The sequence below is a fragment of the Crocuta crocuta genome, unplaced genomic scaffold (genome assembly GCF_008692635.1).
Source record: "Crocuta crocuta isolate KB4526 unplaced genomic scaffold, BGI_CrCroc_1.0 scaffold85, whole genome shotgun sequence".
Classification (NCBI taxonomy): domain Eukaryota; kingdom Metazoa; phylum Chordata; class Mammalia; order Carnivora; family Hyaenidae; genus Crocuta; species Crocuta crocuta.
Window position 1 is genome coordinate 1,727,189 of NW_027530620.1, and position 14,629 is coordinate 1,741,817.

Here is a 14,629-nt window from a genome sequence, read left to right on the forward strand (position 1 = left end):
CCGGGCCACCCAGGGCCACAGGGGAAGCACCAGGCTTGTCCTAGCCTTCTGGTTCCTGGCCCTGAGTTGCTTCGAGCAGGGAAGCAGTAGCCCATTGAGGTGGGGGCAGGTGGGCTCTGGAGTGGTTAGTTTGCATATGAAAGGCAGGCTTTCAGTAGTGCTGAGTCCTTTGCTGTCTCTAAGAATTGCCAACCCAGGGAGGGGCAGCCTCACCAGGGTCCACAAGGTCATAGAATCAGAGCATCAGAAATACTAAAAATAAAAAGACAAGACTAATATGGCCACATTGCCTTTTCTTAGACCCAAAAGTCATCCTTGACTCCGATTTCCTTATATTCTATCATTGGTTAGCCACTAAATTTGTTTTATTTTCTTCCAAATATATCTCATTCATTCACTGAAGACATCAGGCATTGCTCTAGGCGCTGGGGATTGGGAAATAATAGGGCTCTTGATTTAAAAGAGCTCGGAGTGTCAGGTGAAGGCAGACCTATAAACTAATGAACTCCTTGACAAGGGCCACAATGTAGTAAGAACAGGAAATAGTTTTGCCTTGTGTTCTCACCATCAGCCCCCTCTGCATTTCCTGCCCTCCGCACCTGATCACCTCTCCGCCCAGTATACCCTACCAGACTGCTTTTCCTTAACTTCTCGTCATTTTGTACACAAATCAAAATAATTCCATGGTCTCTAATCCAATAAAACTATGAACACGTACCTGACTTTCAAGAACCACTGTCTGCCCCACACTCGCATTTATCCACTATCTTCATCACTTCCTATATTCTCTACATTAAGAGTTATCTTGTGACCAATGTGTGCCCCTCACAGACAGACAGATGTAAAGTGTATGGTATTGCATCCAAGAAGTTCATGGTACTGTGTGAGCATATGGTGTGACTTCATTATGCTTTGTGAGTCCCACGTCTTTGCACAAACATTTCCTGAGCAGCTGTGATAGGCCAGGCTCAGGGCTTGACGAGTCTCCATGCTTTCCTCAACCATGTATGTCTTCGCATCTCCATATCTAGTCATCACAGTCTCGCTCCCTCCCAGCATGCCCCGCCCCTAGCTCCCTACTCCTCCAAGCTGCCTGTGCTCAGCCTCTCAACTGAAGCCTCACCTCCCCCAACTATATAATAACTGCCAAATTATTGACCTCTTACTTTATGTTACTATGTACTATATGTATTGTATTTCTGACTTTCTGCTGTATTCCCAGGACCTAGCCCCAGTAACCGATGCACTAGGCAATCAGTAAATACTGAATAACTACATTCATGCACACACCACGCATGCTAGTTTCTGTGCTTCCCACTGGACACTCATTTAAATCTCCCTTGTCTGAGCCCTGACAGTGTTCCTATAGAAAGTAGCATCAAATCAAGTAATGACTTTACTTACCCATTACTGATGCGACTCATTAAGGTCCCAGCAGACCCCGTCACAGTAGCCCAAAGCTGAGCCTGTAGGAAGTTAACGTTCAAAACCTGTATCTCTTTTTCCCATTGAAACCACCAATTGCTTTGATATTATTTTGAGCATTTCTGCACTACTGTACAAATGGAATTCAGCAGTGTATGCCTGCAAGTTTGGTAGACATTATGGCATAGTAGTTAAGAAGAAGGACTTTAGACACAGGGTGACTGCCTCAGTCTGAAACCTAAATCCGTCACTTACTCCCTTTGACTTTGGGCAAGTTGCTTCCTCTCTCTTGGTCCCACTTTTCTCATCTCCACAGTAGAGAATAGTATCCTTTTCCTAGGAGTAGTGTAAGGAATAAATTAGATAGTGTATGGAAAATGCTTAGCTCAGTGTTGATAATATGGTAAATGAGTCAGTAAATTTTAGGTGATAGTATTTATACTATTGTTGACATTGTAGTAGACACTGTCTACATCCCAGCAACCCCATTTTCAAGCGAAGCTGGGGGAGGGCAGAGGAGGCCTTTGAGGCTCAGAGTAGTTAAATGGCTTACACAAAGTCACACAGCTAGGTGGTATCAGAGCCAGAACCCAGACCCAGCCTCCATGGGTCCAGCAAAAAAGGGGTTCTCTTCCCCTTGACACATGTTAGGGAACATGCTTAGAGAGCCTGTCTCCATGTAGCCAAAATAACCAATAGATTTATAGTCTCAATGAAAATAAATTGGTCCGAGTGGTTTTGGAATTCTAGAGGCTAATGTGAACATTGGGAAGACACACAGATGAGGTTCAGGACCACAAACACAGTGTTGGATGTGTTTTAGCAAGCAGGGTGGTAGCATCATGGGAAAACATTTCTCTTCCTGATGCTATTACATATTATTTTGTTTAGAGCTACCTAGTAGATTAAGGAATTAAATCAGAGATATGGGATTTCAAATGAGAAGAAGATAGTTGTCCACAGAGCTTAGACATTTCTATCCTTGATGAGCCATGTCCCAGTTTCTCATGTGATAACTCTTCCTTTTATTTCTTTTTTGTATTTCTTTTTTCACGTGGTAACTTTTCGTTCAGGAGAGGTCCTCTTGACAGCTCTAAGGCAACCCTGTGTGGTGGTTGTTTGAACTAGTCAGTATTCCTTCCTCCCGTCTCTTTCCCTCAGCCCTACGTTTGGTGAGACACAGTGAGTAAGTCGAGGTCTGACCTTGCCCTGGGCTAACAGCCTGGATTGGGACGAGGAAATTGTGGGATCCAGCAATTGGTGCTTCAACACCCAGGCCCCTCACCACATACCTGGAGTCACTGCCTTCTCACTCCTGTGCTGACGCCTCCTTTTGGGACCTGATACTACCTGTTGCTACTGGTTAGCCTGAGAGTTTCAATTCCTGCTCCTTTTTTCTTTAGACTGCTTGGTTTTGTGGATCAAGAAGCTGGTAGTAGGTTAGGTGAAGCTAAATTTCTGAAAGAGGGAAGACGCTGAAGTTGAGTTAGCATTTTAACATTCTTAGATCCTCTATGGACAAAGAATTGAATGAAACAGACATTTTGATATTTCCCTTTCTAGCTTAAACATAAATCAGAGAAACTATAAAACTGACCCATCTCTCTCGTTTTTCAGATAGACCACATGGTACGGGGCCATGCTGCCTTCCCTGAACTACAAGCCAAGGCCACGGCCAGGTAACTGCTGCCCCTGTTCCCTTCCAAGCTCCCGTGCATTCCTGCATTAAGGTCGTTCCCTTTACAGATGTGTGATTTTCAGTTCCTATGGGCAGTGAAGATGCCTGGCAATGTTTGGTTATAAGATGATCTAGGCCATACATGCATCAATTTTCAAACTGATCTCGAGGACTCAGAAACTAGGGATCCCCAAAGAATATGCCAGGAACCCTGGGTGAGAGACTCTACTGTAGTAGAAGGATCATGGATTTGGGGATCAGAACTCCTTGGGTTAAAGTTCAAATCCAGTTTTACTCCCGGTTAGGTATGTGACCTTGGGCAAGTTATCCAATCTCTTTGAGCCTTTCTCTTATCTGTAAAACTGAGGATATTAACTGATATAAAGTGATTTCCTGGAAATATTGTTAAGTAAGGAAAGCAAGGGAGTGTTTACAGTATACTTCTTTTTATGTAAAAGGAAAGTGACTCTAAGAAACTGTATGTGTACTTACTCACTTATGCAGAAGAAATACAGTGAAGTTAAATCAGAAACTGGCGAGACTGGGGTCGCCTGGGTGCCTCAGTCAGTTAGGCATCCTACTTCAGCTTAGGTCATGATCTCATGGTTCATGAGTTTGAGCCCGGTGTTGGGCTCTATGCTGACAGCTCGGAGCCTGGGCCTGCTTCAGATTCTGTGTCTCCCTCTCTCTCTGCCCCTCCCCCTCTCACGATCTGTCTCTTTATGTGTCTAAAAAATAAATAAATTTTAAATTAAAAAAAAAAACTTAAAAAAATTGGTGAGACTGGTTGCCTAGAGGTGATGGGTGGGAATGCATTAGAAATATGGGGGAGTGAGAACAGGGTTATAGGTGGGAATGGCACTTTTCTGAGAATGTCTTTTGATATAACTCTAAATCTTAGAAGTGTGGTGATGCTTCATTTTCCCCTGAAAATAGATAGAAGAGAGGCAGGGAGGCAGGAAGGGAGGGAGGTTGGTTATGTAGGTAGGTTAGGTAAGGTAAGATAAGATAAGGTTAAGTAGATAGGTAGATAGATACGAAGACATACATGTGTGGTAGGAATAGGCAAAATAAAATACAATTAGCAAAATGAGTCCTATTGTATTAATAATGAATAACATAACCCCACTAAGAAGAGTTCGGGAAAGAAAAGAACTAACCTAAGTAACTCTAGGAAAGAATACTTTGATAGTATAATGTATGGATCAAGATAAAACAACTGCACTTGAGTATTATAGTCTAATTCCTAAATTTGTTTTTCATAAATGTCTGGATTGGCTCTTTTGAAAATCTGTCATGTGTATACTACAATTGAGCAAATAAATAAATAAATATATTGTGGATAATGGGAGCCAGGTTTCTCTTAAATAGGAAACGGGGAAGGTTACAATGAACCCTGTGGTAGTGGGTGGAAATAGGAGATAACAGGATCAACTTGTGATTTTGTGTGTATGTGTGTAGGTATAGCTGGGTACAGAGAGAGCTATAGCTATAGAGAAAAATAAATCCAGTAGCTGTATTCCTGGGTGAGTACACATACGTGTATTACCTGTGCTGTCTACCGAGATGGCCTAGAAACAGTGACCCCTAGGAGCAGTGTGCATGGCTAGCACCCCAATCCTGGCTTTTAAATACTGTTCTCTACTGAAAAGTAGGACTTTGAGAAACATGGCCGATTCCAAGGTGAGGGCAGGGGTCGTACACACATGAACATTTTGTGAGGCAAGAAAGTAAGGAACTCCTCAAAGAGAATTGTCAAAGTGTACAAGAGCCCATGCTAAGAATCTCTCAGTGGCCTTTGGGGACAATTTGATCAACAGAATAAGTAATGATAGTATAAAGTGACTCCCTGAGGCCATACCAATAGAAGTAAATTATTCAAGAAAAAAATGGAGAAGAGAATGCAGATCTCCCTGTGCTCTGCAAGGATGATATACTTGAAATTAATAAATGTGGAGGAGGGGAGCCAGGGTGGCTCAGTCACTAAATGTCCGACTCTTGATTTCAGTGTAGGTCATGATCTCATGGTTTGTGGGTTCGAGCTCTGCTTCGGGCTCTGTGTTGATAGTGAGGAATCGGGCTTGGGATTCTGTCTGTCCCTCTCTTCCCTTCCCTCCTCATTCTTTCTCTGTTTCAAACTAAATTAATAAAATAAATGTGGAGGAGGGGAGCCAGGGTGGCTCAGTCACTAAATGTCCGACTCTTGATTTCAGTGTAGGTCATGATCTCATGGTTTGTGGGTTCGAGCTCTGCTTCGGGCTCTGTGTTGATAGTGAGGAATCGGGCTTGGGATTCTGTCTGTCCCTCTCTTCCCTTCCCTCCTCATTCTTTCTCTGTTTCAAAATAAATTAATAAAATAAATGTGGAGGAAATAATGGAACTAGAATATTATCATTGGACAGACACCACTTGTTGTAAGCAAGAATCACCAATGGGTGCTGAAATTAGTGAGTAAAAGTGATGCAAAGCAGGATACATGCATAGTCCCAAAGTGTCTCACTGTAAGACGCTCATCAATATCAAAGGGAAAAGAGTAACTTCACAGTGTAGAGATCTGGCAGACACCTCTCTCGTGGTTCATGAGTTCGAGCCCCACATCCAGCTCTGCACTGTCAGTGCAGAGCCCGCTTGGGATTCTCTCTCTCCCATTCTCTTTGTTGCTCCCCACTCTCTCAAAATAAATAAATAAACTTAAAAAATAATAATGTATTTACATGACTTTCTTAGATGATGAGTATAAGACACGTCTGTGTGCTATTTTTGTAACTTTTCTGTAAGTCTAAAATTATTTCAAAATGAAATCCACATATTATTTTTTAAACTGCTTATGACAATAATGCTGTTGGACGTTTTTAGAAAAATAAGGTATTTTATAATATTAACAGAAAACCCCCACGGTAGCTAGTACATGGAAAATGAGAGTCTAAGGTAGAAGTTAATATCATAGACTCTGGAGCCAAATTACCTGTGTCTTAGCTTCACCCCTTAATAGCTTGGTGACTACGGGCAATTTACTTATCCCCTTTGTGCCTCAGTACCTCACTGTAAGGGAAATAGTAATAGTAAACACCTCATAAAGTTGAGAAAATTAAATGAATTTGAATAGTGAGTAGCATATGGTGACAATTAAGTGTCAAGCTGTTCTAAGTTGTCAGAGAATGGAAGTAGTAGTAATAGACGTTGTCATTATGGTTGTTGAAGTTACTTATATGAGACATTTCCATTCCACCAAGGGGCTTACATTCCTAATAGGGGAGATGCCTGCACAGAGCAGAATGAGATGCATACTACTGGAATATAAGCTATCTAGGGGTGCCTGGGTGGCTGTGTCGGTTGAGCGTCCAACTTCAGCTCACATCATGATCTTGTGGTTCATGAGTTTGAGCCCCACATCAGGCTCTCTGCTGTCAGCGCGAAGCCCACTTCAGATCTTCTCTATCCCTCTCTCTCTGCCTCTCTCCTACTTGCACGCTCTTTCTCTCTCTCTCAAAAATTAAATAAACTTTTTTTTTTAAAGCTGTCTTTTGTCAGAATGTAGTGAAGGCATGGTCCTAACAGGGAGCTTGAGAAAAGTTTCACAAGCTTTCCCTTCTAGGAATCTCTGGTTATGACAGCATTACCACTGAGAGGGATCACACCATGTAACTTCATCACCTCACACTTCATTGGACTTAGAGACCGTGTAGCCTAGAGCAAGGGGTACGGCCTTCAGACCATCAGTGAAGTCCTTAAAGGTGCACAGAGTTTTGCTGATTGAATACTTATGGGTATAATTCTCTGAAGAGAACTAAATGTGGAGGAAATAATGAAACTAGAATATTATCCTAGAATATTCCTTCTTGAAGAAATCCAGCATTCATAAACCATGAACCCAAAGACCAGAACATTGGATTTGGAGTTCAGAGATTTGGATTCAAATCTTACCTCCCAACATGCATCATCATATGAATTTGTTCCTGCATCAGAACACGTGGCAGTCACTGTGAGAAACCCAGCCCTGGGCCCCTCTGAGAATTGGTTTTGATTTTAATGAGGTAATATATTTGGCAAAGCTTGGTAAGCTCTACTATGACAATTATGACAACAGCTCTTTCTGCCACTGTTACTAATGGTTATTAGACTGGAGGATGTTTTGGTGGTGGTGGCTGTAGGGTTTAGCGGCAGATCAGTCACCCGTAACCTGCTGACCTTCTTGTGGAAAGTGTGGTGGCATAGCAAGAACGCTTGGCTGAGAACTGGAGGTCTTGGATTCTTGTGTCATTTCTGCCATAATTGTCTCAGTGACTCAGTTTCCTCAGCCATAAAACCACAATAATCCTTCCCTACTTACCTCATTTTACGATGTTACATGGATGAAAGTACATTGTGGAAATGCCAGTCTCTGAAGGTCTTAAAACTCAGTACAAACCTAAGGGATAGGTAGACTTTGGGATGAAATATTCACAATTTCCACAACTTCCCTCTGTGGATGAGCGTCATGTGAGTAGTTTTTATGGAGAAGAGGAAAGAGAGATTAATGGTTTAGTGTGCAAACTCAGAGACACAACAGCGTAGGACAGTGCAGTAGCAGCACTTTATAGAATTCAGACCTGGAGTCAACGGGATTTAAATCCTAACTCTTTCCACATACTCGTCCCTGTTACACCGCCTTCCTACAACCTCCCTGTATTTCTCCCCGTTTTGTAGCTAAGCTTCTCCAAAGCATTGCCTCCATTTTTGGTCACTATTTTGTCACTCTGTACTCATCTCTTGCCCGCTTCATTTTGAATTCTGCCGCCATTGGCCCCTGAAACTGTTAATGTTAAAGTCTGTAGGGTGCATTCCAGTCCCCATCCTTGGGCTCTCACCAGGAGGTGGCATCAATAATCACACCTTCCTCTCCTTTATAACATTCTCTTTCCTTGGCTTTCTTTCTGTTACCTTCTCCCAGTTTTCTTCCTATATCTCTGGCTTATCCTTCGGAGTCTCCTTTTCGAGCTCAAGACCGTCACATCAAAATACATTACAGCTGGGCTCTGGCCCCTTTTCCTTCTCTCTTTGCCATTCTTCCATGATGCTTCCATCTATACTCTTGGCTTCATTTCTTTCTCTATCTCAAATTTTACTTCTGGCTCGTATATTTAGCAGGTATTCAATAAATGTTGACTCTCTTCCCTGTCACTTTCCTTCTCTTGTTTTGTAAAAGAAAGTGCATCTCTGTCTTCCAGATCTATGAATAGAATATTCCAAGACTATAGAGGTCCTCGGAAGAAATAGGCATGACTTTATTAAAGTGAATTTGGCTGTTTGGAAGGGACAGCAAATCCCTTGGAATCAGAAACTGTATGTCTCTTTTGGTGTGGCTTGAGGTTCTCTGAAAACAGGGCAAGTCACCCCTGCCTTGGAGCTTAGTAGCAGCAAATCCTATTTGAAACTGTAAGAACAAGTATTGATAAACAGATTTAGTATTTCATACTCTTGATTCGCCATAATCTTTTCAGACCCACCCCTGAAGAGTGATGCTTTGTGAGCTTATAAATTAAGTAAACAGTAACTAGATGTGCTCATGCACATAATTGGCAACCAGAGTCTCTCTTTATGTGAGGCCAAGATTTCACTCCTTAGACAGAGATTGCCTTGCATTGATCATAACTTTGGCTCTTTTTCTCTACACTGCCCTTTATTGTCTTAATTCTCTGATAGAACCTTAACTCCCAAAGTCTCAGAATGAGGTTCTCCTGTTAGGTGGATTTGTTGAGAAGGTGTTGGTACAAACCACAAGTGCTAGATTCAAGGTTGGCAGCAGAACCAAGGTGGTGAGTAATGAGTGTCTTATGAGCATTTATAATAGTGAACAAAGTTAAAAAAATCCCTATTTTCATAGAAATTACATACACACAATACGCACATACAAATTCTGTGTGTAGATAGAGAACACATATTTGCACACCAGGAATTGATAATCCTTCTGAAGAAAGACAGGGATGAGAGGTGCCTAGGGGACTCAGTCAGTTAAGCATCAGACTTCATCTAAGGTCATGATCTCATGGTTTGTGAGTTCAAGCACCGTGTCAGGCTCTGTGCTGACAGCTTAGAGCCTGGAGCTTGCTTTGGATTCTGTGTCTCCCTCTCTATCTGTCTATCCCCTGCTTGTGCCCTCTCTCTCTCAGAAATAAGTAACTTGGGGCTCAGTTGGTTGAGTGTCCGACTTCAGCTCAGGTCATGGTCTCACAGTCCGTGGGTTCGAGCCCCACATCGGGCTCTGTGTTGACAGCTCAGAGCCTGGAGCCTGTTTCAGATTCTGTGTCTCCATCTCTCTTTGGCCTACCCCTGCTCGCTCTCTGTCTCTGTCTCTCAAAATAAAGACATAAAAAAAAATTAAAAATAAATAAATAAATAAACTTAAAAAAAGAAAGAAAAACAGAGATGAGTAAAGAGACAGAATGAGGGGTGTTGGGGGGGATGGATGGGAACTCTTTCCGGTGAGGAAGCCATCTTTGATGGGGTGACACTCGAACAGGACTCTGATTATCAGTACTTGTTTCTGCAGTTTCAAATAGCATTCACTAATGTTTAGCTCTGAGACAGGGGTGTTCTGTTTTGGGAGAGCCCCAAGCCAAGCCAAAATACCTAAGGAACAGCAAGGCTGCAGGCCTTGAGTCTGCGTGGTGGGCTCCATGAGATGATAAAGGCCTTGTCCCTGGACCAGAAGGGGAGGGAGCTGGGAACAGGTAAGGGCTTAAAAGTTAGCCAAGCCCAGAGCATGGAGGCCATCATAGATAAAAGTGAAGACCCTGGATTTTATTCAAGGTTTTTGCTCCTCCTGAGCAGGAGACAGCCACCATCAGATTTACTTAGAAGGATTACCTGGCTGCTCTGTGGAGAGGAAACGAGACTCTTGGTGGGGAGAGAGGGACAGAGTAGAACAGAGGGCCCCGAATGTCAGCAAGCCCTCAGTCTACTGGAAGGGGAAGACTATATCAGAAGCCCAGCCTGTTCTGAGTTACTTTTACAGAGGTCACTGCAAGCAGTGATCATTTCTGATTGAGACTTTCCTGGTTTCAGCTCCTTTAGGATTACCAGAAGGAAGTTTTCCCCAGTCACGTTTTCTCTCCCAGCCTTTCTTTTCTTCCACTCTTTCTGGATTTTTCTGTCATTTCTGTAAAGATAGTCAGTGTTTCTCAATCTAATTTATTTCTCAGACCTTTTTTTTTCTTTTTGCCGCTGTGATTCTCCTATAGTTCCACTGAGGATCCGTTTCTTCAAATGCACTGTCCCCCATTGGCCGAATCTCAGGTACATTCAAAGCCCCTCATTGAAGGCTGGGTATGTTCCACTGGAGCAGGGAAAGGAAAAAGAAAAGACAAGAACATTTATTGAGAACTTGCAGTGTGCCTGATGCTGCACTTGCCGATAGTTATATACATATGTATAATTTCATTTAATTCTAGATGAGGAAATGAGGATTACAGGGAAATCTTAGACTCCACTTCTAAAGGTTATTCTCACTTTCCATTCTCTTCTGGTGTTCTCAGATTGCTTCCTTGGCTTTTATGGCTTCTTGAGCCTCGGCCCTTCATTCTGACAACCGGGGCCATCAGTCTATCAGCAGGTATTTACTTAGGCTCCCCTGAGCTGAGACAGTCATAGAACGAGGGTGACGATATTAACACCTTTCATCCCCTAGGACGTGCCAGGATGATCGCTAAATTCTTGATGGCTCTTGAATGAGAAATATTTCTTAAACAGAAATAAACTAGATGTCGTAATGCCTTTCTTTGGCTTCTGTTTTGCATGCAAGGATTAGAAAGCGCTCGGGGTATTGGGGTCCCCTCAAGAAGACTGAGGACTATGCTGACTTAGGAAAGAAATTCTCCATTTCTCCCTCTCAGCAGTTCCCTGTTACTCAGCACAGTGCCTGGCGCATGGAAGGGGGGTGGTGTCCCAAGGTGTTTTCCCTCTCCCCTGCTCCATTTTGAGGTGTCCACCAGCATGCCTGGAGCGCTGTGTCCATATGACTCCAGATATCCACCCTTTGGCAACCCAGTGGTACAGTGAAACGTAGAGTTACAAACAACCCAGAAATTCCAGCTCTAATAGTCTGTGTTGGAAGACATGTATGTAACACAGTGCAATGTAGAGAGAGCTAGGCAATGAATAACATCTTATGCCAGGCGAGGAAGTTTGTGCTTTATCTTGAGGATAATGGAGAGGAGCCACCGAAGGGTTCTAGGTAGGAGTGGGAATTATAATCACAGTTGAATTCTAAAGTTTATTTATTTATTTTAAGAAAGAGAGAGTATGTGTGTGCAAGCAGGGAAGGGGCAGAGAGAGAGAGGGGGAAGGAGAGGGGCAGATGGAGGCAAGGGGAATCTCAGGCAGGCCCTGTGTTCAGTCCCACAACCATGAGATCATGACCTCAGCTGAAATCAAGAGTGGGACGCTCAACCAACTAAGCCATCCAGACCCCCACCCCTGTCCCCAAGTTGCATTTTAGAGGAATCACCAAGGAAGGAGTGAAGGAAACCTAGCTGGGAGTGGGAAGGTGTCAAGAATGGGCTTCCAAGAGGAACCGCTGGATGGCTATCTGACCTGGAACTCATGAGAGAAAGGGGCAGGAGACACGAGCATATATTTGAAAGTCCTCAGCCCTAGATGGTACCTGGAACCATGAGAGGAAGATGGGATCACCCAAGGGTATGGGAAGAGGGACAAGTCTCTGAGACCCTTAAAATATTTAAGGGACAAATAACAAAAGAGAACCAGCTGGAGAGGAGGTAGGAAGACCAAAGGAGTATAGTGTCTGGAATCGAAGGAAAGAGAACCAGTAAGAAGTGTTCAAATGGTACAGAATAAAGAGAATTCAAGTAAGACAAAGGCAGGAGATGGTCCGTTGGAGTTGGCAGCAAAGGCTGCCGTTCCACGCTGTGGGACTGATTTCGATAGACTAAATACTGCAGTGGGTCAAGAGGTGAGGAACTGGAAAACACACAGACTTTCTCAACTTCTGGAAAGAACACACGTGTCTTCTGCTAGACCATGTATGATGATTTTCGCCTTGAAATATGGTCATTACGCTTCTGGACTGCTCAAGAATCCGAAGAATTAAGTGATTTATAGAGTGTGAGGAGAGAGTAGAGATTCCAGGGGTTCTGTCCTCATTTAAGATTATAAGCAATAAAGTCTGAAAACAGTCCCCCGGCTCTTGGCTTTTTGAAAGCTAGAAATGAATTTCCAGGGCGCCGGGGTGGCTTAGTCGGTTAAGCGTCTGACTTTCGCTTAGGTCATGATCTCGCGGTTCGTGGGTTCGAGCCCCGCGTCGGGCTCTGTGCTGACTGCCAGCTCAGAGCCTGGAGCCTGTTTCAGTCTGTGACTCCCTCTCTCTCTGACCTTCCCCTGCTCACGCTGTTTCTCTCTCTCTCTCCTAGAAATAAATAAAAAAATATTAAAAAAAAAAAAAAGAAATGAATTTCCTATGAGGAGAAGTGAGGGGCAACTGTTTATTGTCTACCTATCCTTGTATCGTGCTCAGGCTCTATACTGAATCTGCATAGCAGCCTGTAAGGGAAAAGAATTAGCCCTGAATACAGAAAAGTGAACGAAGCTTAGTGGGGGTTGTATACCTGGCCGCCCCGCTGCTACGCGGTGAAGTCATTTGTGACTGTTGCAACTGTGTTTTCTTCATCACATGCAGTGGGACCAGGGCAGCAGGAATTTCTCCCTCTGACGGAAGATATAGGAGCTTGGAGTTTGTGAGAGGAAGGGAGGAGCACACACTTGAAACAGTTAATGTGCAATTCCCGAGCTGGAAGAGGTCAGACCGCCATTTGAGAAGGAATTGTTAAAAAAAAAAAATACAAAATAAATACAAAATGAAACAGAGTCAGAACCAAAGAAGGCATCATGTAAGGTTAAAATTATGTGAATAATGATGTGCATTTGTTATTATAATGTTCTCCAAGTGCATTTCATTTTGAATGATATACTCAGATAGCACACATGGTAAGGTATAATTGAAAAAACGTGCAGGAGAATGGCTGCATTCAAAGAATAAACATACAGCTGTGAGGAGGTTAGGAGTCAAAGGGGTAAGCATATGGCCCGTCCCCCAGGGATCTCATTAGTGCATGAGTGACCATATATGTACGAGGCTAAACGAATCTCACTGTTTGCAAAGACCCACAGTAAATGAGACAATGACAAATCAATAGTAATTAGGCCTATAGGTTCTTATTGACCCAGATGTCTGAAACCAAATGCCCTGCCCTGAGATTCCTTGAGAGGCAAATGAAAAGATTTATAGATGTGCGCTTTAAAAAAAAAAAAAAAAAAAAAGCCCTTTAAGAGCACTGATGGTATTCTGAAGTGGGATATTGCTAGAATCAGTGTAGACTCTGGATTCTGGCTCGGAAGGACATTCTTGTGGCTTTTATTGTCAACGTTCCTTTTAGACCATGAGCAGAGAGAGTTGGGAAACCGAACACCAGGATATGATTGTATTCTACGCAGGTATATGGCTGTGGCCCTACCTTCCGGGGGTGCCTCCAGGGTTCTTCTCCTAACACTGTCAGAGAATCATGGTAAAACAGAGTTGGAATATAGGCTTTGACAAGCCTCTTCTGATCTGGGTTATAGAGATGGCTTCAGAATCACACAGAGAAGGGGTTATTTAAATTTGGACTCGGTCATGCGTCTTCACTTTGAGCATCTTTCTGTAAAAGCATGTTAATGGTACTTGGCTCACTGGGCTGGGGATGAAGGCCTGTCAGGGAGCAACAGTTGATATTGTTGTGGCTGGTGAGCCTTTCCCCAACACTATCATTATCCTCCTGATACGGTCCAAAGCAGAAGGTTTCACAGATGGGGATGAGGTGTCACAGCAAGAAGCAGAGATTGCCTAGCCAGCAGGGCTACCCTTCCACCCAGCATTCCTTGCGCATATGGTCGCACACGGACGCACTCACTCACTCCTGCACTTACATGGAGCACTTTTGCTTTTCTATCCTTTCTATATTGGAGTTCCACATACAATTTTTATTTGACCAGGCACGCCTGGCTGGCTCAGTCGGTTAACCTCTGACTTCAGTGCAGGTCACGATCTCATCATTCATAGGTTCGAGGCCCACGTCGGGCTCTGTGCTCATGGCTCAGAGCCTAGATCCTGCTTCGGATTCTGTGTAACCCTCTCTCTCTGCCCCTTCCCAACTTGCATTCTGCAAGTTCTCTCAAAAATAAATAAACGTTATATGGGGCGCCTGGGTGGCTCACCCGGTTAAGCTTCCGACTTTGGCTCCGGTCATGATCTCACGGTCCGTGGGTTTGAGCCCTACGTCATGCTCTGTGCCGACAGCTCAGAGCCTGGAGCCTGAGATTCTTTGTCTCACTCTCTCTCTGATCCTCCCCTGCTCACGTTATCTCTATTTCTCTCTCAAAAAATAAATAAAACATTAGAAAATAAATGTTATAAATTTTTTTTAAATTTATTTAACAAAAGAGTTTGAAAACCATAGCTCTAGTTTTTTGCTTCTTTCTTTAAAGTTAGTTTAG

At 43.3% G+C, this 14,629-nt stretch overlaps 1 protein-coding gene across 6 annotated transcripts in view; it reads left to right on the forward strand.

Annotated features, from left to right (window-relative positions):
- Positions 1-14,629, forward strand: part of FGGY (FGGY carbohydrate kinase domain containing) — a 420,147-nt gene that overhangs the window by 296,367 nt on the left and 109,151 nt on the right. For all 6 annotated transcript variants that reach the window (XM_077768111.1, XM_077768114.1, XM_077768112.1 and 3 more), the window contains one exon: positions 3,043-3,104. In XM_077768111.1, coding sequence (XP_077624237.1) covers positions 3,043-3,104 — 62 coding nt within the window. The remainder of the gene's footprint in view (positions 1-3,042; positions 3,105-14,629) is intronic.